The 18,619-nt window shown below is 51.4% G+C and overlaps 8 protein-coding genes across 8 annotated transcripts; 5 read left to right on the top strand and 3 right to left on the bottom strand.

Moving 5' to 3' along the window:
• Nucleotides 1–72: 72 nt before the first annotated feature.
• On the top strand, nucleotides 73–961 carry BO85DRAFT_452128 (40S ribosomal protein eS27). Its single transcript, XM_025660752.1, has 4 exons — nucleotides 73–159; nucleotides 353–415; nucleotides 508–890; nucleotides 942–961. The coding sequence occupies exons 1-3, from the start codon at nucleotides 157–159 to the stop codon at nucleotides 688–690; spliced, it is 249 nt and encodes an 82-aa protein (XP_025512634.1). The 5' UTR covers nucleotides 73–156; the 3' UTR covers nucleotides 691–890; nucleotides 942–961.
• A 302-nt stretch (nucleotides 962–1,263) lies between these two features.
• On the bottom strand, nucleotides 1,264–3,510 carry BO85DRAFT_452127 (C-x8-C-x5-C-x3-H type zinc finger protein). The gene is made up of 5 exons (XM_025660751.1): nucleotides 3,049–3,510; nucleotides 2,947–2,994; nucleotides 2,594–2,894; nucleotides 2,260–2,546; nucleotides 1,264–2,209 (listed from the first exon to the last, which is right to left on the bottom strand). Exons 1-5 carry the CDS (start codon nucleotides 3,244–3,246, stop codon nucleotides 1,577–1,579), a joined length of 1,467 nt encoding a protein of 488 aa, XP_025512633.1. The 5' UTR covers nucleotides 3,247–3,510; the 3' UTR covers nucleotides 1,264–1,576.
• A 691-nt stretch (nucleotides 3,511–4,201) lies between these two features.
• On the bottom strand, nucleotides 4,202–5,348 carry BO85DRAFT_480198 (uncharacterized protein; the record flags this gene model as incomplete). The annotated part of the gene is made up of 2 exons (XM_025662994.1): nucleotides 4,202–4,960; nucleotides 5,011–5,348. Coding segments are annotated over 2 exons (1,095 nt in total), but the record flags the coding sequence as incomplete, so codon positions are not given.
• Nucleotides 5,349–6,146: 798 nt separating this feature from the next.
• BO85DRAFT_426999 (MFS transporter) lies at nucleotides 6,147–8,098 on the top strand (the record flags this gene model as incomplete). The annotated part of the gene is made up of 4 exons (XM_025658142.1): nucleotides 6,147–6,460; nucleotides 6,556–7,542; nucleotides 7,588–7,719; nucleotides 7,770–8,098. 4 exons carry the CDS (start codon nucleotides 6,147–6,149, stop codon nucleotides 8,005–8,007), a joined length of 1,671 nt encoding a protein of 556 aa, XP_025512631.1. The 3' UTR covers nucleotides 8,008–8,098.
• Nucleotides 8,099–8,437: 339 nt separating this feature from the next.
• On the top strand, nucleotides 8,438–10,550 carry BO85DRAFT_480196 (NCS2 family permease). Its single transcript, XM_025662993.1, has 4 exons — nucleotides 8,438–8,608; nucleotides 8,657–9,577; nucleotides 9,626–9,730; nucleotides 9,778–10,550. Exons 1-4 carry the CDS (start codon nucleotides 8,519–8,521, stop codon nucleotides 10,384–10,386), a joined length of 1,725 nt encoding a protein of 574 aa, XP_025512630.1. The 5' UTR covers nucleotides 8,438–8,518; the 3' UTR covers nucleotides 10,387–10,550.
• Nucleotides 10,551–11,314: 764 nt separating this feature from the next.
• On the top strand, nucleotides 11,315–14,028 carry BO85DRAFT_403373 (putative C6 transcription factor). Its single transcript, XM_025657224.1, is given in 6 exon segments — nucleotides 11,315–11,791; nucleotides 11,857–12,441; nucleotides 12,489–12,640; nucleotides 12,687–12,860; nucleotides 12,913–13,254; nucleotides 13,267–14,028. The coding sequence occupies 6 exon segments, from the start codon at nucleotides 11,666–11,668 to the stop codon at nucleotides 13,760–13,762; spliced, it is 1,875 nt and encodes a 624-aa protein (XP_025512629.1). The 5' UTR covers nucleotides 11,315–11,665; the 3' UTR covers nucleotides 13,763–14,028.
• Nucleotides 14,029–14,566: 538 nt separating this feature from the next.
• On the top strand, nucleotides 14,567–16,037 carry BO85DRAFT_461899 (uncharacterized protein; the record flags this gene model as incomplete). Its single annotated transcript, XM_025661814.1, has 8 exons — nucleotides 14,567–14,597; nucleotides 14,645–14,697; nucleotides 14,745–14,767; nucleotides 14,821–14,963; nucleotides 15,019–15,296; nucleotides 15,348–15,626; nucleotides 15,674–15,784; nucleotides 15,837–16,037. The coding sequence occupies 8 exons, from the start codon at nucleotides 14,567–14,569 to the stop codon at nucleotides 16,035–16,037; spliced, it is 1,119 nt and encodes a 372-aa protein (XP_025512628.1).
• Nucleotides 16,038–17,538: 1,501 nt separating this feature from the next.
• On the bottom strand, nucleotides 17,539–18,531 carry BO85DRAFT_499924 (uncharacterized protein; the record flags this gene model as incomplete). Its single annotated transcript, XM_025664090.1, has 3 exons — nucleotides 17,539–17,835; nucleotides 17,949–18,047; nucleotides 18,157–18,531. The coding sequence occupies 3 exons, from the start codon at nucleotides 18,529–18,531 to the stop codon at nucleotides 17,539–17,541; spliced, it is 771 nt and encodes a 256-aa protein (XP_025512627.1).
• Nucleotides 18,532–18,619: the final 88 nt, after the last annotated feature.

Raw genomic sequence — 18,619 nt, 5'->3', positions numbered from 1 at the left:
GCCCCCAAACGGGCCGCCGTGGGTGACGCCGTCGAGAATTCCCTTCAGCGCTCGCCATCTCCACGAGACCACCTTTTCGCTTTCACCCTCAAGCAGGCCATCTCCATCAGCGCTTCATTCAACTCCCTTCGCTGATCGACTTTTTGTCTCGTCAAGATGGTACGTTCTACCCCTACGATGCCATCCCACAACATGTCCAGCATATCTCCCTGCATGTTTACATAGAAATGGCCATCGCCGCTAGCCATCTGTGCACCCCGTCGTCGCCACCATCCCGTCGCCGCAGGCATCTCGAAATTTTTATCGAAAGGAAAGAAAGAATGTTGAACTGACGGATATCCCTTGGGAATAGGTTCTCGCGGTCGACCTCCTCAACCCCGCGCCTCAGGCCGAGGCCCGCAAGCACAAGCTCAAGGTATGAACAATTCCATATCGGGAAAGAAAAAGTGATCGATAAGGGATGGATGGAATGGGTTGGCTGATATCGGTTACTCCTTCGACAAACAGACCCTTGTGCCTGCTCCCCGTTCCTTCTTCATGGACGTCAAGTGCCCCGGCTGCTTCACCATCACCACCGTCTTCTCCCACGCCCAGACCGTCGTCGTCTGCGCTGGTTGCTCGACCGTCCTCTGCCAGCCCACCGGTGGTAAGGCCCGTCTCACTGAGGGCTGCTCTTTCCGCCGCAAGTAAACGTCTCGACGCAACCGTGCCGGAGCGATGATGAAAGCAATGTGGCGTTCTTCAATGATGATGGATTATAATATCTCGTTTTTCTGAGGAAACAGATTCAGATAGAAGATGGAATCCTCGCCCCTTGCGAGAAAGCCCTGCGGAACCACACAGACAAGGGAAATGAAAAAAATTTTGACCAGGCACAGAACCTCGTTTTTAAAAAAAAAAACAGAACCTCGTTTTTGATACACCTTTTCAAAAATTTTTCTCTTTTTTTTTTTTTTTTTTTTTTTTATCTTTTTGATATGGTTTTGAGTTACTGTAATTTTTGTGTGATTGAGAACAGATAGATCAGTTGGAGGATGTTGTCGTGACTGATGGTGGAGAGGACGGCAGTGGATGCACCTGTCATTGAGGTTTATATACCACTTTTTGGTACCTTCGGTGGATCGCAGTTGCGATCCTGGCATCGGTTGTTCCCTCATGTTGCTGTCGTTATCTACCGATCTGCTAACGACTCGCCTCTTGGAGAGGAATAAACCGAGACTTAGATGGGTCTCACCAGCATTGAATGGAATTATCCGGTCACAGGTATGTCCTAGATGAGATGTGTGTTACGAGAGAGGCGGAAATACTTTCATATAGATTTAGTAATCCTCGTCAGTAGCTATTGCGCGATTTGCGCCTGATTAAGTGATAGCCTTAACCTGTAACGTGTTTTCAGAATCCAAACCATTCGCTTGCTTCCTTCCTCCCTTCCGATGTGGCTCCTTCCTATTTCATCTTCTTCTCTAACGATTGATAACCAATTGTTAAGCGCCCTACCCTGCCAACAAGTCTGTCTGCCTTTATATAAGAGAACATAATAGTATGTGTTGGCCTTGAATATAGTCCTACTGGACGTTCACAATACAATGAGGCCCTGCGGCTCTTCGGGAGTATCTGGGAGATATGCCCCCTCGGCGCTTGGAGCACGCGAGTGACCAGTGTCCCTTTTGATGGACGGCGTGTATTTTGCAATATGCAAATCAAGTGTGTGTGCGTGACGATTAAAGCGGCACGGCTTGAGCCCTCGGCATCCGTCCTTCTGGCAGAGATGGCCGAGGAAGCACTTAGTGGATCGGCATGAAGGGCCCGTCTGACATGGGTGCTGACGGAGTATGTATTTCATAACGTCCAGCGAGCTTGGATCAAGACGGCCGTGGTCGTATTCACAGCCAATATTGCTGCACTCGCCGCCAAGATGGAAATTATTGCACGGCTTATGGATTTTGGCGCGACGGGTATAGAGTTCCCAGGCGTCGTGACCGGGGATCGGACAGTAGGTGTCAATGCGATCTCCGGCCAAGTTTATCGGGATATAATCTTGCCACTTAGGATCGAGGTGGGTGACAAGTTGTGAGGCATAAAACTCTTGAGTGCGAGCACTCGTAGGAGATTCCCTTCCTGGAGGAGAGGGGGTATTGTCGGATCTAGAGAGTTGTTGACCCTGCGGTATGTGGGCCTTGTTGCAGGAGCTGCCGTATCGGCAAATGCCCTGAAGAACATTAGTTGAAATGCAAAGTATGGCAATGCATTTCTACGCACCTTTTGGAAATGTTTGCAAATCGGTCTAGAGGTTGTGGACATCGAAGGCGTATGGTTGGAGGGACTCCCAGTTCCGCCAGTAGGTGTAGACATGAAGAGGGCGGGAAGCTCCCGCACCGGGAGGCCTAATCTTTCATATTCGCTGTGAAAGTTGGCAGCTTTGAGGAGGGTGATGCGATCAGTCCGGCCACGATAAGGTGTCAGTAGATTAGAATACCCGGAGTCGTGACAACCAGCGAAGAAGATGTGTCTGCACTGGCTGTTGTCGGCAAATAAGCGGAACATTTCTATTGAGGTTAGCTCGAGCCCCTCCAAAATATAGAGCTATTCATACCCCTAATCTTATAGTCCGCTCCCTCTTTCTTATCTCCCGCATCCACGAAATCAAAAAGATCCTCAGCCCGGGTGAAGCTTGCCGTAAAAGGCGACAGAGAGCGGGCTTCCTGTCCCACAATCCCGGAGCGGGCCAATGACTTTGACAATCCAAGAACGTTTGCATAAATGCGTACCATCACACGGCACTGGTCAGCCTGATGGCCTAGTCGATCATGGAGCAGTTCGCGGATGGAATCGTTAAGGATCCGGGCAGCCGTAATGCCACCATCGGCTCCGGCTTTTAGCAGATGCTCTTTGAACTAGCGCGGAGTTGATCAGTATGATCTCTCCTAAGGATCCAGATGTACCTACGAGATAGCCATCTCCATCAACGAGGACCAGTACGAAAGGATTCCGCTCCTAAGTCACCGTCAGAGCAGGACAATGTACATACTGACGGATCATTCTGCGTACCTGACCCCTAGCCATCCGCTTGTACTTCTCTCTAGCCTCTTTCTCCTCCTCATAGTCACTCTTAAGGTTGTTGTAGCTGTCTAAGAGCTGGCGGAACTTATCCAGGAGGTTCTGTACATCGGCATGGTGTTGCTGGTTCTGTTGCACAATGCTTGATAGATTGCTATCTAGAGCGTGGATCTCGGCATCACCAAGCATATTTTTCGATTGAAATATGAATTTATGGTGAAGGAGTAGGATTGTCTGTTTTCTTTTTTCTCGAATGGGACACTGTCGCTAAGGAATGATGTCGAGGGAGTTGCGGAGACCACCATGGGTGGGTGGCTGCGTATCCCGAAAGCCAAGGATAGATGGGTCGACTAACATTCACTCAAGACGAGGGAGAGAAGGTAATGATAGGTAGGTGGTGAAGACTCCAAAGGAATGGGCAAGTGTCGGCGAGCGAAAAGAGGAGAAGCAAAGCAAAGCAGCGGAACTAGTTGGAAACTAGTTTGGATTTGTTGTGTTGGCCGTCGCTTACCCGCTGCGGTACCTGCGCTTATCGATAAGCGGCTATCTGTTTATGGCAGGCGGTGGGAGGAAGCTGCTATCGGAGCGGGGTAGCAGACTATCCCCCTTGTGGGTATAATGTCTAGCATTGCTGCCATAATCCACTTATGCGCACGTGCATTACATGTTTACAACACATTCATTTGGAATGACAGAGTCAGGAATTGAACATTCCAGTGAGCAGTGAAAGCAGCCATGCCAATCATTGTGGTTGGAAGGTGAAAAATATCCAACGCTTGTCTGCGTTCTCTGCAGCCATCCGACTCTTTTGACCATTTCACCAATGATCTACCCCTACACGGTCCAACATGCTTTATACAACTGGTATACTAGAACTATTACAATGAGATCCCGATTCTATATTTGCACGCATGCATAGGGTCTTACTGGTATGGCTCTTGCAAGAACCTAACCCTGAATCACCCTTATCACCGATCTAGTATGGCGACAAACCCACAAGCTGACCATATCAAGACAACAACCGCATATGGCTATGTACTCAAACAAATACCAACTAATAGATCGACACATGTCTCAATATGTCTGTCTCTACCTCGCCTTTTCCACCCCCTTCTCTCCCCTTCCAAAAACCATCTCATCCCTCCCCCAAACCAACATCACCGCTGCCCCCACCGGCCCAGCAACAACCCCCAACAACCCGACCCTCACCACCAACGACACCCACTCGCACCACCCGATTGCACCACCTTTATCCATTCTCACTGCATTACCGTACAACCTCCACGCCCAAACCACCATTCCCGCCGACCCAATCAAGTAATCCCACCTCAGGAACGCATGCACCCCGTCTCCAACACTAGCCACCTGTATAACAGGCGATGTCCAGGGCGTGGGGATCCCGAAGACAATACTGGGGTGTAGGGGGGTCCTGTATTCAGGGGAAAGGATAGCAGGTGCGAGGATAGTAGATAGCGAGACGGTGAGGGTGACGAGGTGGGGGATTAGGGTGTTGAAGAAGGCAAAGGCATAGATGAAGCGGAGGGAGGAGAGGTTGTGATTCTTCTGGGTGGGCTTGGGGGTGGATGTGAATGGGGAGAAGAGGGCGTGGGAGAGGGTGAGGAGGATGGAGATGTATGCTGGGAAGGGTTGCCAGAGGGCGATGAAGAGTTGTTTTAGGTCGGTTGTTATGGTTGAGGAGATGGGGAGGACCATGAGGGCGCTGGGGATGATGTAGGAGACGGTGAAAACTAGGGGGAGGGTGGTGAGGATGGTCTTGGGGATGTGGATGTTCGTTGCTGTGGGAGAGGTGGAGGTTATGGATGTGGTGAGTTGCAGGGCGCAGTAGAGAGGTGCGGCGAAGGCGAAGGTTAGGGTTTGGGCGGAGAGGCCGAATATCAAGGGAATGGTGGTGAGGTTAGCTTGATACACATGGGTACATGGTGGTGGACTCACTATGCTGCCAGTGTCCAGGCATTTCCTTGTCGCCATGATTCTAGGGTTATCAGGATCCAGGCGGAACCGAACGTCCCTGCGAACCCTAGCGTATGGAGAGTCAAGGCGGGGTGGCTTCCATCGGTGGTAGGCCAGAAAAAGGTAGTCAAGGTGGTGAGCAGGTGGTCTAATCGAGGGAGACCGGTGTAGACGGTTCGTAAAGGTACATCGCTGCCTGGGAGTGTTTTGCGCTCGATGCTTCGTCTTGCTAGTTCGAGGAGCCCATTGGCGTCGGCGTAGTACCAAATGGCATAGAGGGTGAAGAGACTGAGGGCGGGAAGGATCAGTTTGGCAGACATGGTGCGTGGCTGTTGATGTATTTGCTAAAAAGAGAGTAGGATCTAATCGTCCTTATATGCGTTTGTGATACTGTTATTATTTTTTGTACGACATGTAGATCGCAGACCGAAAGGGCAGCCGTTGCGAGCAGCCGATCGTAGATCTGCGTCTACCGAGGCTGTCATCGGGAACCAGATCCGGGGCTTCACATGGTAGTGTAACAGATTGATCCGACTGTCCACGGGGCAGTTAATCTCTGTACTACACGGTGATTCAATCATAATTTCAATCCTGGATACATGGGCTCAAAATCAATGCCAGATTCCGACTCCAAACGTTCTTCCCAACACAAATACAATGCCCCGGCTATACGATTAAATGAATAGCTTAGTTAATACTAGCAGAAAGCTTACCACTCCTCTTAAAAACAAAACGAAGCTATAGTATAGGAACAGAAACATGACTACATCTGCATATTCCCTCGGAACCCCAACATAACCTCACATACCACAACCCCATACCAACTACACATCTCCTCTAAAACAGGACAAAGAACCCCGGAGCATCTCACCTCATCAGTCCACCCCCAAACTCAAACCCTCTCTACCCTATACGTTCCTTTATTTACATCATCCAAGCAACCCAGCTACCCTATTAACAATCTATCCGCCGCCCACCGAACCCTACCTATCCAACCATGGATCGCACTCCCCATGACACCATCACTCAACACCACCAAAACAATAAATACACCCCTCCACCAGCTACAATGCCATCTCTGGACGAAGCCCTCCACCTCCCTCATCTACCACCTCAAAATGCCCTCTCCATCCCCATCCCCCTCCCCCTCCAGCGCCTCCTCCCTATCCACCATCCCAACCGCCCACGCGAGCCGCACCCAAACCCTAAGCCGGCCACAAACTAACATCGAAGTCTCGCGCATCGAGACACTCCGTCTAACGCACGAATCCACCGTCGGGTCAAAGGCGCCGCAGACACCCCGGGATGAATGGTTACCTATGGGCGGGGGAAAAGAGTTTCCCCCGTTACTACCGGATCCGGATCGCTACGTGGTTGAATTTACGGGTGAGGAGGATCCGATGCATCCGCATAATTGGCCCATTGGGACGAAGTATGTATTTTTCTATGTATATTCGCATGGTTGGGTGTATGTGTGTCTGTGTGAGGAAGAAGGGCTAATGGGGGTATTGGTGGTGAATGATGTAGGATTCTCCTTTCAGGCATCCTAGCCTACGTGACGTTTACTGCGTCTTTCGCTAGTGCGATTTTCTCTTCGACCGTTGGGGCGATTAGTATGCACTACGGGATTAGTACTGAGGTCGCGACGCTCGGCGTGACGCTGTATGTACTTGGGTTCGCGGCCGGACCGACGTTCTGGGCGCCTGCGTCGGAGCTGTCTGGGCGGCGGTGGCCCATTACTGCTGGGGTGTTTGGGTATAGTATCTTTACGGTGGCAACGGCTACAGCAAAGGATGTGCAGACGATTATGCTGACCCGGTTCTTTGCGGGTTTGTTCGCAGCGAGTCCGTTGTCAATTGTGCCGGCCGCGTTTTCGGATATTTACAATAATCGGACGCGGGGAATTGCGATCGCGATGTTTGCGATGGCGGTGTTTGTGGGGCCGTTTGCGTCGCCGTTTACGGGAGGTTTCATTGTCATGAGTTATCTGGGGTGGAGGTGGACAATGTATATTGCCGCAATTATGGGGTTTTTGGGGTCGGCGCTGCTGTTGTTGTTTTATAGGGAGACGTATGCGCCAGCGTTGTTGATGGCGAAGGCGGCGACAGTGAGGCGGCAGACGAGGAATTGGGGGATTCATGCGAAGCAGGATGAGGTGGAGATTGATTTTCGGGAGCTGATTACGGTGAACTTTAGTAGGCCGTTTCGGATGCTGCTTACGGAGCCGATTGTGTTTCTGGTTACGCTGTACATGTCGTTCATTTATGGCCTCATGTATGCCTTGCTGGCGGCGTATCCGGTGGTGTTTCAGGATATTCATGGCATAAATCTTGGGGTGGGCAGCTTACCGTTTATTGGGCTGATCATCGGGGAGATTCTGGGAGGAGTGTTTGTCTTGTCGAGTCAGGGCTCGTATACCAAGAAGTTGAGGGCGAATAACGATATTCCCATCCCCGAGTGGCGGTTGCCTCCGGCCATTGTCGGGGGCATCTCTTTCACCATTGGACTCTTTTGGTAAGGTGCCTGTCTGTCGGGCGAATATCTGGCTAATGCGATTAGGTATGGCTGGACCGGATGGACGCGGTCGATCCATTGGATGGCCCCAACGGCGTCCGGGCTGTTCACAGGGTTCGGCATCTACTGCATCTTTTTGCAGTGTTTCAACTATCTAATCGACTCTTATCTGCAATTGTAAGTGCCTTAATCATGATGCAATTCGTTGGACGCACCTGACCGAACAGCGCCGCATCTGTTTTTGCTGCCAACACCATCTTGCGGTCTGCAGTCGGGGCATGCTTCCCTCTCTTTGCGCGACAGATGTTTGTCAACCTGGGGGTGCAGTGGGCGGGCACATTGCTGGGGTGTCTGGCGGCGATTATGATCCCTATCCCCGTGGGGTTCATCATGTTTGGGCCCGCCCTACGACGGAGGAGCAAATTTGCCCCAGCGGCAGCGGTGTTCCAGGAGAAGTCGGCCTAGTCAGGGTCTGAACACAGTCCGTTAGATAGACACTCACCATCATATCAATCTTAGATAGCTGTAGATAAGTCAGTGGTGATGACAAATAAAGCCAAGGGTGCCAAGGGAGGCATCTGGTTCTGACTGATAAGCATTTGGCGACTGGACGCTGTGAGTCGTGGGAATCCGCTGGGGCCTCTGTGTGCTCGCTGGTGATTGCCTCGTGCTGGTGCTGCCAAGGGCACCATCCACGGAATGACTCTCGGTACTGGTTCTGCCAAGCTGCCAAGCTGTCCGCGTTCAGAAATCCTAGCGAAGGATTGGAATTTCTTGAGTCAATTTATGACGGACGCCTGCTGCTTATCGCTCGCTAATGTAAATTTTTTCCGTTGCGGTTTATCTGCCAGTCATACTCAAGTCCCTGACAGATAAAACCCGGGGTTCCCGCGGGGACCCTTTTTTCTTCCTTGCTGTCAACCCATCTTGCATACTACGAAAGAGTAGTAGTAGTAGTAGCAGCAGCAGCAGCACCATGCGCTATCTTGACTGGGTACACCGCGTCAACCTGGCAGTGGCTCGTAGCCCTGTCGGGTGGTGGTTTCGTCTGGAAAACTCGGGTCATGTAGGTTTGCTTGCTGAGCACGCGACACGCTGAACTAATCCTGCGCAGCCTAATGAACGGAAAGGCAGCTTTTTCTTTACCGAGATGCGCGCCGGCTTAGCGACGTTTTTCGCCATGGCCTACATCATTAGTGTGAATGCCACCATCACCTCCGACACGGGCGGAACCTGCGTCTGCCCACCCGAAAGCTATGCCGACCAATGCGACACCAACACCGAATATTTGCTGTGCGTGCAGGAGGTCAAGCGCGATATTGTCACGGCGACCGCCGCCATTGCTGCCCTCTCCACCTTTTTTATGGGTGTCTTCTCGAACTTGCCCGTGGCGCTGGCACCAGGCATGGGGCTCAATGCATACTTCGCCTATACTGTGGTCGGACACCACGGCTTTGGCATGATTCCCTACAGAGTGGCTCTGACGGCCGTGTTTGTCGAAGGATGGGTCTTTCTGGCATTGACGCTACTGGGAATCCGCCAGTGGTTGGCCCGCGCGCTGCCCGCGTCGATCAAGCTGGCAACCGGCACGGGCATTGGGCTGTATCTTACGTTGATTGGGCTTACCTACAGTGCGGGAATTGGGTTGGTAACAGGCGCCACGGACTCGCCTATTGAACTGGCGGGCTGCGTGGATAGTCTTCGCGATGCGACGACCGGCCTCTGTCCGTCGGATGCAAAGATGCGCAATCCGACCATGTGGATCGGGATATTCTGCGGCGGAGTCCTGACAGCTCTGCTGATGCTGTATCGGGTGAAAGGCGCCGTCATTATCGGAATCCTGCTGGTGTCTATCATCTCGTGGCCGCGACCGACCCCTGTGACGTACTTCCCGCACACCGAACTGGGTAATAGCATGTTTGACTTCTTCAAACAAGTCGTAACCTTCCATCCGATCAAGCACACATTGGTTGCACAGGACTGGGATATCACGGGACACGGATCGCAGTTTGGGCTGGCCTTCATTACCTTCCTGGTTGGTTGCATCATGTCACTCGCTTAAAACGGCAGCTAACCCATGCAGTATGTGGATATCCTCGACACCACTGGTACGCTGTATTCCATGGCGCGATTTGCCGGGACAGTCGATCCTCGCACGCAGGATTTCGAAGGCAGTGCTCTGGCCTACGTAAGTGACTTTCCCCGTGGGTTGCCCGAACTTGACTGACTAGTCAGATGGTGGACGCCATTTCCGTCTCAATCGGATCCCTCTTTGGCACGTCTCCTGTCACAGCATTCGTCGAAAGCGGCGCCGGAATCTCCGAAGGCGGTAAGACCGGGCTCACCTCCTGCATGACGGGCATCTGCTTCTTCATTGCTGTATTTTTCGCCCCCATCTTCGCCTCCATTCCCCCCTGGGCCACTGGCTGCACCTTGGTGATCGTGGGAGCGTTGATGGTCAAGGCGGCGGCGGAAATCAACTGGCGCTACCTTGGCGACGCGGTGCCTGCCTTCCTGACCATTGCCATCATGCCGTTCACGTACAGTATCGCGTACGGGTTAATCGCGGGTATCTTGAGCTACATCACACTGAACGGTATCATCTGGGCGATCGAGAAAGTGACTCGGGGACGCATCGTGCCCCCCAATAAGGACGAAAAGGAGCCCTGGTCGTGGAGAATTCCTGGGGGGTTCTTCCCGCCGTGGCTGCGCCGCGCCGTTCGGGGAAAGAAGGACTTTTGGCGGGAGGACGAAAGGGATCGCAGCGTGATGGATGGGGGATCGGTTGAGTCACAGGATCGACCGGAAAAGCAGGACGTGGCGGCGGGGAGCAAGGATATGTAAAGTGTAATTAATCATGATTCGATTTCATCGCAACTTAGCTGTAATATATACCGGAATCAATTGCCGCGCGTGACCGGATGACGTTCGAGGAGGGTCGAGGAGGGGATTGTAGGACACCAACACCAATGATACTAGGCGCCCAGGGGATGATTGTTGTTTGTCGCAGGCCGATGGGACAACGTGGCCGGGAGGGGGTTGGGGTGGGGAACTGGCAATTGGAAGCTGGGAATTGGACTGACTGACCGACTGACGGTCTGGGAACCATGTCGAACAAATGAGTTAGTAAGAGGAAGCTATAATAGACCAGGATATTGGACGGCTTACCGAAGGAATTGAATTCCGGTCGCACAGGGTTGGCAAGAAGCAGTCTGAGCTAGAATGGAGTTGGAATGGTTCTCGCCTCCGGGAGGCACTCAAGCCACCGTGCGGATGGTGAGCGGGAATGGCGACGCTTGGGAAAAGAATGTAGGGGAGATGAGTGGAGGGGGAAAGGAGCAGAAGAGAGATGGCAGATGGCAGATGGTAGATGATGGGGGAAAAGAGTGGATCAAAGGGACTAGCTCAGTGCTAGTAGTAAGTGAGTAGAAAGCAAGTGGTGGTGGACTAGTAGTACGTATCTAGTTACTGTTAGTAGTCAGTGGGACAGTACCTAAGTAAGTCGAGGAGAGAGAGTGTGTGTGTGTGTACTGGTGGAAATTACCATTGGAATACCAGTCAAGCCATGGAAGGTACCTGGTGAACTGCGCCAATCAGTGTCTTGATACGGTAATTCCGGGCGGGGAAAGGTCGGTGCATACCCGGCAACCAATTAGCCTTGATACTTCCACCACCACTGGAGCTGGAAGTGACTTCCAACCACTCACAGTTTATCTTTTCTTCCCTGCCCTTTTTTTTTTTCCTCTCCCAAAAAGTTCCAGCCCAGCAATCCCCAATGACCCAGCTTGGTATGGTAACTATCTAACTACTAACTTAAGTAGTAGTGGTTACTAACTAGTAGCAAGCAAGTCATTGGAACCAAGTACAGGGCTACGGCTACTTGTTCCTCCTTCCAAGTTCAATCATGGTTCCCATGCTTCATCATCTCCTAGCTTCTCTTCGCCCCTTCGTCTGCCTCCTCTTCTCTTAGTCCTTCTCCCCCTCTCCTCTCCTCTTCTCGCCTCTCTCCTCCCCCTCTTCTTTCGCTCTCTCTCCCTCCCTTGGGCCATTCCCTTCTCTTTTATCTCCCCTTGTTCGTCCTCCCCTCCCAACTCGCCCCATCCCTCCACCATGGGTGAGCACCATGGCCGATACTAAGTCGCGCCCTTTGGCACCCGCCCCGCCGGGTGCCAACGCCGCTCTCGATGCCCAACAACGCAGGAAAAATGTAGGCACCGCCTGTGCGGCCTGCAAGACTCGAAAGCTCAAGGTAATTTTTGGCACATGGCCCCATGATTTGCGCATCCATTGCCACCCCAATACTGATGTCCCCAGTGCACAGGTTCCGTGCCCTGTGCCAACTGCGTCAAGAGCAAAGTCGAATGTACTCTCGACCGGAGTGCCGATAAGCGTCGTCGGGGCGCCCTCAAACGCAAAATCGATCAGCTTGCCGACCAGGAGGACCTCCTTGTCCGGCTCGTCAGCGTTCTCCGCGAGAGTGGCAATCGTCGCGCCGTGCCCTTGATCAACCTCATCCGCAGTGACGCCTCGTTGGACGAGATCCGCTACTATATCAACCACCAGCTGCCTCGCTTGGACCTCGCCCAAACTCCGGAACTAGTCGAAGTATGCCAGGAGGTGAAGCAACTCCAGCCGTCTGAGTCGCGGTCCATGCGTCGGATTCTCGACGCCAAACGGTTATCCGACATTCCTCGCTTTCAGGTCCCCGCTCGACCTTGGACGACCGTTGTCTCCGATAATGATTTCGTTTCCCATCTCATCTCGCTCTGGCTCACCTGGTCGCATCCGTTTCGAAACTGGATCGATAAGGAATTGTTTGTGCGGGACATGCAGGCAGGATCGCTGTCGGCTCGATTTTGCTCCCCGTTCTTGGTCAACATTATCCTAGCGGAAGCTTGCGTACGTGATGTCTCTATATACTAGCGTGGCTCATCTAACCGTCCCAGGCATACTCTGATTATCCAGAGGCATATGCGAGACCGGGAGATGCGGCTTCGAAAGGAGCCCGCTTCTACGAGGAGGCCAAGCGTTTACTGGACAAGGAAGAGGGGCGGATTACGCTTCCAACCGTCCAGGGACTAGGTGTATTGTGGGCATGGTATGTTTTGTGTCATTCTGGAGTGCTTATGATACTGACTGTGTAGTGCTTCGATGACTGGGCGGGATCGCCAAGGGTGGATTCACCGCGGCCAACTTGCCTATGCTATCCAGGAACTTTCGCAGAAGAATTCCGTTCTGGCGTCTGATGCCGATGAAGATACGCTCCGCATGGTTCGAGTTATTAACGGGACCGTTTGGGGACTGTTCAACGTGGCCACGTAAGCTTCTGCGCAACCCTCCAGGCGAATCGTGCAACTAACCCGTGAACAGGAGTCACGCCTTGGCCGACAAGAGCCGCCCCTTGATCAAGCCGCCGCAGCGCCACAGTCTGCCCCTCGTCAGCCATGAGGGCGACTCGGACGAATGGCGACCGTATCCGGATCATGCAGAAGGAACGGAGGGGCATTCGGTCTGTCTGTTCAGCGCGCTGTGCGGCTTGAGTTTGATTGCCCACGATGTAGCGACCTTCTTCCACCGCGAGGCGCCGTCGCGCCCACGGGCGGAGACAGAAAGTAAAGTGGCAGACCTTTATGAGCGTCTTCGTCTCTGCTCCGACCGGTGGCCCACGTGTCTGAAGACTAAACTCGAGGCCCCCCATATCCTCTCTTTGCAGTACGTCTAGAGTGTGAATCCGCCAGCACCCCTCACTAACCGGAGTAGTATGTATCACCATGCGATAATCATGAGAATCTACGAGCCGTTGAAAGAATATTCCACACTGCCCGTTACGACCATTTCGCCTGTGCGCGCCCGTGAGATGTGCTTCTCGTCGGCGCGTAATATCGCCCACCTGATGCGGATCCACCGTTCTTGCTGGGGACTCGACCGCATGCCCGTCAGCAACATCCAGTGTATCACCGAGGCTTTGTTCACGTTGCTGGATGACTTGGAGGAGCCCAACAACCGTGAGGCATTTATCACCCTCAGTATCGCGGCCAAGGCATTTTCGCGACGATGGGAGTCGAGCCGGACCATCCTGGGCACGCTCCGCACGACCGCCCAGGCCAAGAGGCTGACACTGCCCACGGAAACCGACTCGCTGTTTACCATCACGGTTGCACCACCGCCGCTTGGCGTGCGCGACAGCGTTGACCTCCTCGATGACAGTGAGGAGGCGTAGGATCAGGGTTGATGCCGTCGGACAAGCTAGGCACCCAGAACTGGCACTGCCTCTTGACTTACGGCGCTCTAGACCTTTAGGGATGTCTGGAAGGATGGACTGGTACTTGGTAGCATTATCCTTGTTGTGATAACCCCAGCGTGGCTTAGATGTGTGACATGCTGCGTGCCAGCCTTATGTTGCTCATCCGAGGCACGATCCGGGCCGACGGAATTGGTTCATATCCGTGATAGAATATAATACCCATAGAACCTGCAAGTTGATGTAGCCTTCCACAATATGTAGAAGAGCGAGGTGACCGACGCGCCTGACACTTTCACCAGTACTAGCTTGCGATGCCATCCAGACTCTCCATGCAGCTGAACTCAGTCTGATCACGTGGCCTGCTGGCTGCCGCTTGGGCCGCCGGGCAGACAAAGACACAACCACCATGTCGATGGTTTCCCTCTCCTCCCCCTGTAGATAAACGGGCTGTGCAGTCAGTTCGCACTGCAACTCTCATCCTATCAAATGTCTGTGACATCAACCAGACAGCAGCAGTGCGACGCAAACATCTCTCCTACAAGCCCCATCACAGAGGTTGGGCATCATGGTTTGACAGATGTGACTACGTGCCCACCCGCGGCGGCTAGCCAGCGCCACTAAATCCAGCCTCGTCGATCGCCAGCTATAAATCCTCCGTCGGCCGTCAGCTGCAAGCAACCTGTTAGTCTGACGTTCGCCAATTATGCTAGCATATGGGCCATCTTTCCGGCCCGTCTGACACAGTAAATGGAGAAGCTTCCCACAAGCTCCACGAGCACAATGCCCGACGGCATTACCATCTATGAGCGAGGTGGGTTCGTATCTGCTGAGCCGTGGCCATAGCGCTGATAAGCTCAGGAAACGGACCATGGATGGAAACTGGGGCATCCTTACTAGATTTGAATCTTGAGGTATGCATTCCGCGGTGGTCCTTGATGGCTGGCATTGACGACAGCAGCACCCGACAAGATCGTTTCTTATGTAGGATATACCAGTCCTCTCGGAATGAATTTTGTTTTCGTTAATGCGTGTAGATTCTCAAAACGCCAAACTCTGAATGAGAAGAAGTATCTGCGCCTCTTTACGGATGAATTTCAGCCTCTTATTAGTAAGGACATCAACGGGTCTTTGTTTTGTGACGATGTTCTCGACGAGAACGACAAGCCTATCAAGCACGGTTTGTTGTCAACCCAAGGTCGGATGGACAAACATGAGGCTAATGAATTCGTCAGTCTCCTGGGCTTGTTATAAGATAAAACACGTCCGCGATCCTCATACATACGAATGGATCCAAACTACCGTCTTTGTAACCTGGTATCCGGAAACCCAGATCCAAGTCGTATTTATCGTCGACCATCCAGACCCGCCCAGTAAGTTGGTTGCTATCCTACCCACGACTCAGGCAAACAACAACCCGTATGTCTGGCACGCTGTAATTGCGCACACCATGGTCGGTGTCTATGATGATTCTTTCTGGGCGCTTCGAAATCTTGTCCGCACCACTGAGAAGGTAGTATTAGCCCTGTCCAGATCACTGTACAGTATACTAATTTGAATACAGTCGAGAGTTGATGTAAATAGCCTGACCCCCGACTTTTTCCCTCATTTGCACGATATTGCACGACACGTCTTCCACTCAAACGAGACCCTTGAGGTCGCAGAACATACCATGCAATGCCTGGTGGAAGAGCAGGCGCGCTCCTACGAGCTGTACCCAAATATCAACAAGGGCGAATGGCTCCAGAATAAACGGAACCTGCTCCGACGGGCCAAGGACTTTCACTCACTGAAGATCCGAAGCCGATCGCTCTCGGAGCGGTTACACAACGAGATTAACTTGGTATCTACCCATATATCCCTTTGTTCGGGTAGAATTTGACGTAGTAGGGATTCAACCTCGTCTCCCAACGATTCGGTCACGATGCCAAGTCCGACAGCGCCATGATGAGAACGGTTGCGATCGTCAGTATGGTATATCTACCGGGAACATTTGTATCGGTATGTTACAACGTTGAAGCTTCATGGACTATCTCGGTGCTAAGAAGTGTAGGGCCTATTCGGGACGAATTTCTTTGATTACGAAAATGGAAACGAAGTCATGACCAGTTCATTTTGGATCTATTGGGCCATTACTATCCCGTTGACTCTGATCACGATGTTTGTCTGGGCGTGTTGGCATTATTATCCGAGGAAGAAGGTGGTGGGGGGAGAAAGACAACGAATGATGACGTTTGATGAGTCAAAGGTTTGATTGGTTTGTCTATCCTGGGTATAGTTTATGTGTAAATATGATGTGAGTCACGAGTATATTTGGCATGAAGTTACGAAAATTACAACGACATCTTTGACACATCCAATCGATAAGAGGTAGGGACGTGCCGTGAGTTTCTTTAAAAGCATGTTGCCGCTCTTGTCTACATTATTTTTCCATTTTCCGTATTCCCCCTTCAGTATTGCAGAGTCTGAAGTATGATATTGTCATGTTTGTATATGAATCTGCATTGTGATATATTCAGTACATATCAGCCCCCCCCCTCAATCAGCAGAACCGGATCGTCCGAGCTTCCCCACGTCCAGAACACAGACCGACAGTCATGTCCCATCTGCATGATCAACATGCATATACTATGAAACCTTATCGTTATAATCTACTGCCATCATATACAATGTATATACAAATATCGAATGATTAATCACTGCCATAAAATCTGCTATAGTCTTTTTCCAAAGAATTCTCATCAAATCGCTGAGGGCCAGTAAGCCTACAAATCAGATATTTGGTGCAGTATATATTCAATTTCAGTGTAGAAATGTGATCGGAAGTTACCAGTCCACAATATCGGATTCTTGAAAGTATTCTTACCATAGAGATATCTGAATAAGAAGACAAAATTAGAGGAACGGAGAGGAAGGAAAAAAGCAAAAGGTACCAAAGTACCAAATAACCTTCCGGGAAGAAAGCTAAAATTTCCAGATAAATTAGGAAAATGCAGATACTACTAGCGTAAGAAGAACTCTTGGAGCGGATACATATATTTAATCGGAAATTTATGAACAATGATGGCTCGAAGAAAAGCGAACACCGTGACAAAGAACTATCATTTCTAGATACTATATAGGAGGCACACCGGGATTTATTGATTATTCAAGTGGATTAAGGCTACATTTTAAAATGGGTAGCAGGAAACGGGCGGACAATCACGCCTTCCTGTAGTAGCCTAATATGATATATACTAAATCAAACCCAATAATATAATTATTCTGCAGATGTTTGCAGCATGATGCAGATTTGACACATCCACGGGCAGACCGACGTCGCACGGTCCCCCCCCGTCAACTCATTCTTAATCCTTTACGGACATTTGGTTTGCCCTACTACAGGAGCACATCCTTCTGGTAGGTCATATTTCTTTACCAGTGCTCTGGTTAGCCGTGATTTAGGTATGCTTTCATGTCTTTTTGGTAGTGCGGTTTATTTCTTACACAAGAAATTCCAATTGCTGAGGTGCATGTCAATGAATTGACGAATGGCCTTTCGGTACTTTAAAAAAAAATAAGAATCCATTTCACGGTAGAGGGAAGTTGGGACATTCAGGGCAGTGCACCGATATTCGCACAAAATAAAAAAAGAGAGAGAGAGAGAGAGCAAGAGGCAGGGAATGAAGATGGGAACAAAAGACCAAGGCCCCAAGATTACTCGAATGAAAGAATCTTGCAAACGATCTATATTGTGTCAAAGTTATAATACAAGTCTACACATTCCCCGCAGCAATTCCCCGTTTTCTAGTCTGCTCAATCGCCTCCGCCGCCTCTGTCATTGTCGCCGCGTCCCGCGGAATTGTGTGGCCCTTGCCATGATCAAACATGATGGCCGTATCGGGATCGCACATCCCATACAACGCCATAGTGCCATCTACGTAGGGGTCATTCGCCCCGATAATATGACATGTCGGGACCTCAATAATGTCCTCGCATTCATCTGCCACACAGCCTTTTACTCGATCACCCACTATTCGGAGGGGAGACCAGCCTGCGAGGAAGACCCCATACTAGAAGAAAGAAAAAACCAGCACATACATTAGCATGTGGCAATACCATGGGCCTCTCTCGGCGTAAATAGGTATATCGGAAAAGGGAACTACCGATATATCCATACACATACCTTAAGCTGTCTTTTCCTGCCCGTCTCCCGCACGAGTCGCTCCTCTTCGAGCAATAGGGTAGAACCGATTATAGCACCCTCTGAAAAGCCAAGAAGACCCTGTTGGCTCGCATAGTCCCGGTTAATGCTAATTGAAACTCACTTATGTCTGATAAGAAGGGAAAGGCCGGGGTTGGAGGGAGGGGTGCAAGGGCGGTTTCAAACGTACGTCAATTTCAGGATGTTCATCCAGTATCTTTAACAGCCTGTCCAACGCCTCCCTCACACAACGTGCCGACATCATTGCGTGTTCATTCATTAACACCCGCATGGTTTCTTCGGCTGTGGCTCCTCTCGGCAGCTGACGGATCCGCACCATAATATCATCGGACCGCTCAATGCCATCGTGTTCTAGAAACCGGTAATGAGGCGGCGGGCCGAAGTAACCCTGAGATTCTGGGGGCGCGTCGGAGCGATGTCCACCGTCTATGAAGTGAAAGGAAACATCGGGGTACAGGGATCGGTAGACGCTGGTCAGAGGTTCGAGCTGGACCTCGAAGCTTTTGGCGCTGCCGTAGCCGCCGTGCAGGCACAAGATAGTCATGCTTAAAGGCTACTTCTGATGTTTTCAAAAATTGACTTGACCTGAAATACAAATATAAGCCCCAGAGGGGTTGGTTGGTTCTGGATCA

The sequence above is a fragment of the Aspergillus piperis genome, assembly GCF_003184755.1.
Source record: "Aspergillus piperis CBS 112811 unplaced genomic scaffold BO85scaffold_18, whole genome shotgun sequence".
In the NCBI taxonomy this organism is placed as follows: Eukaryota; Fungi; Ascomycota; class Eurotiomycetes; order Eurotiales; family Aspergillaceae; genus Aspergillus; species Aspergillus piperis.
The sequence above is the reverse complement of the archived record's forward strand: the minus strand, read 5'-3'. Positions and strand labels throughout refer to the sequence as shown.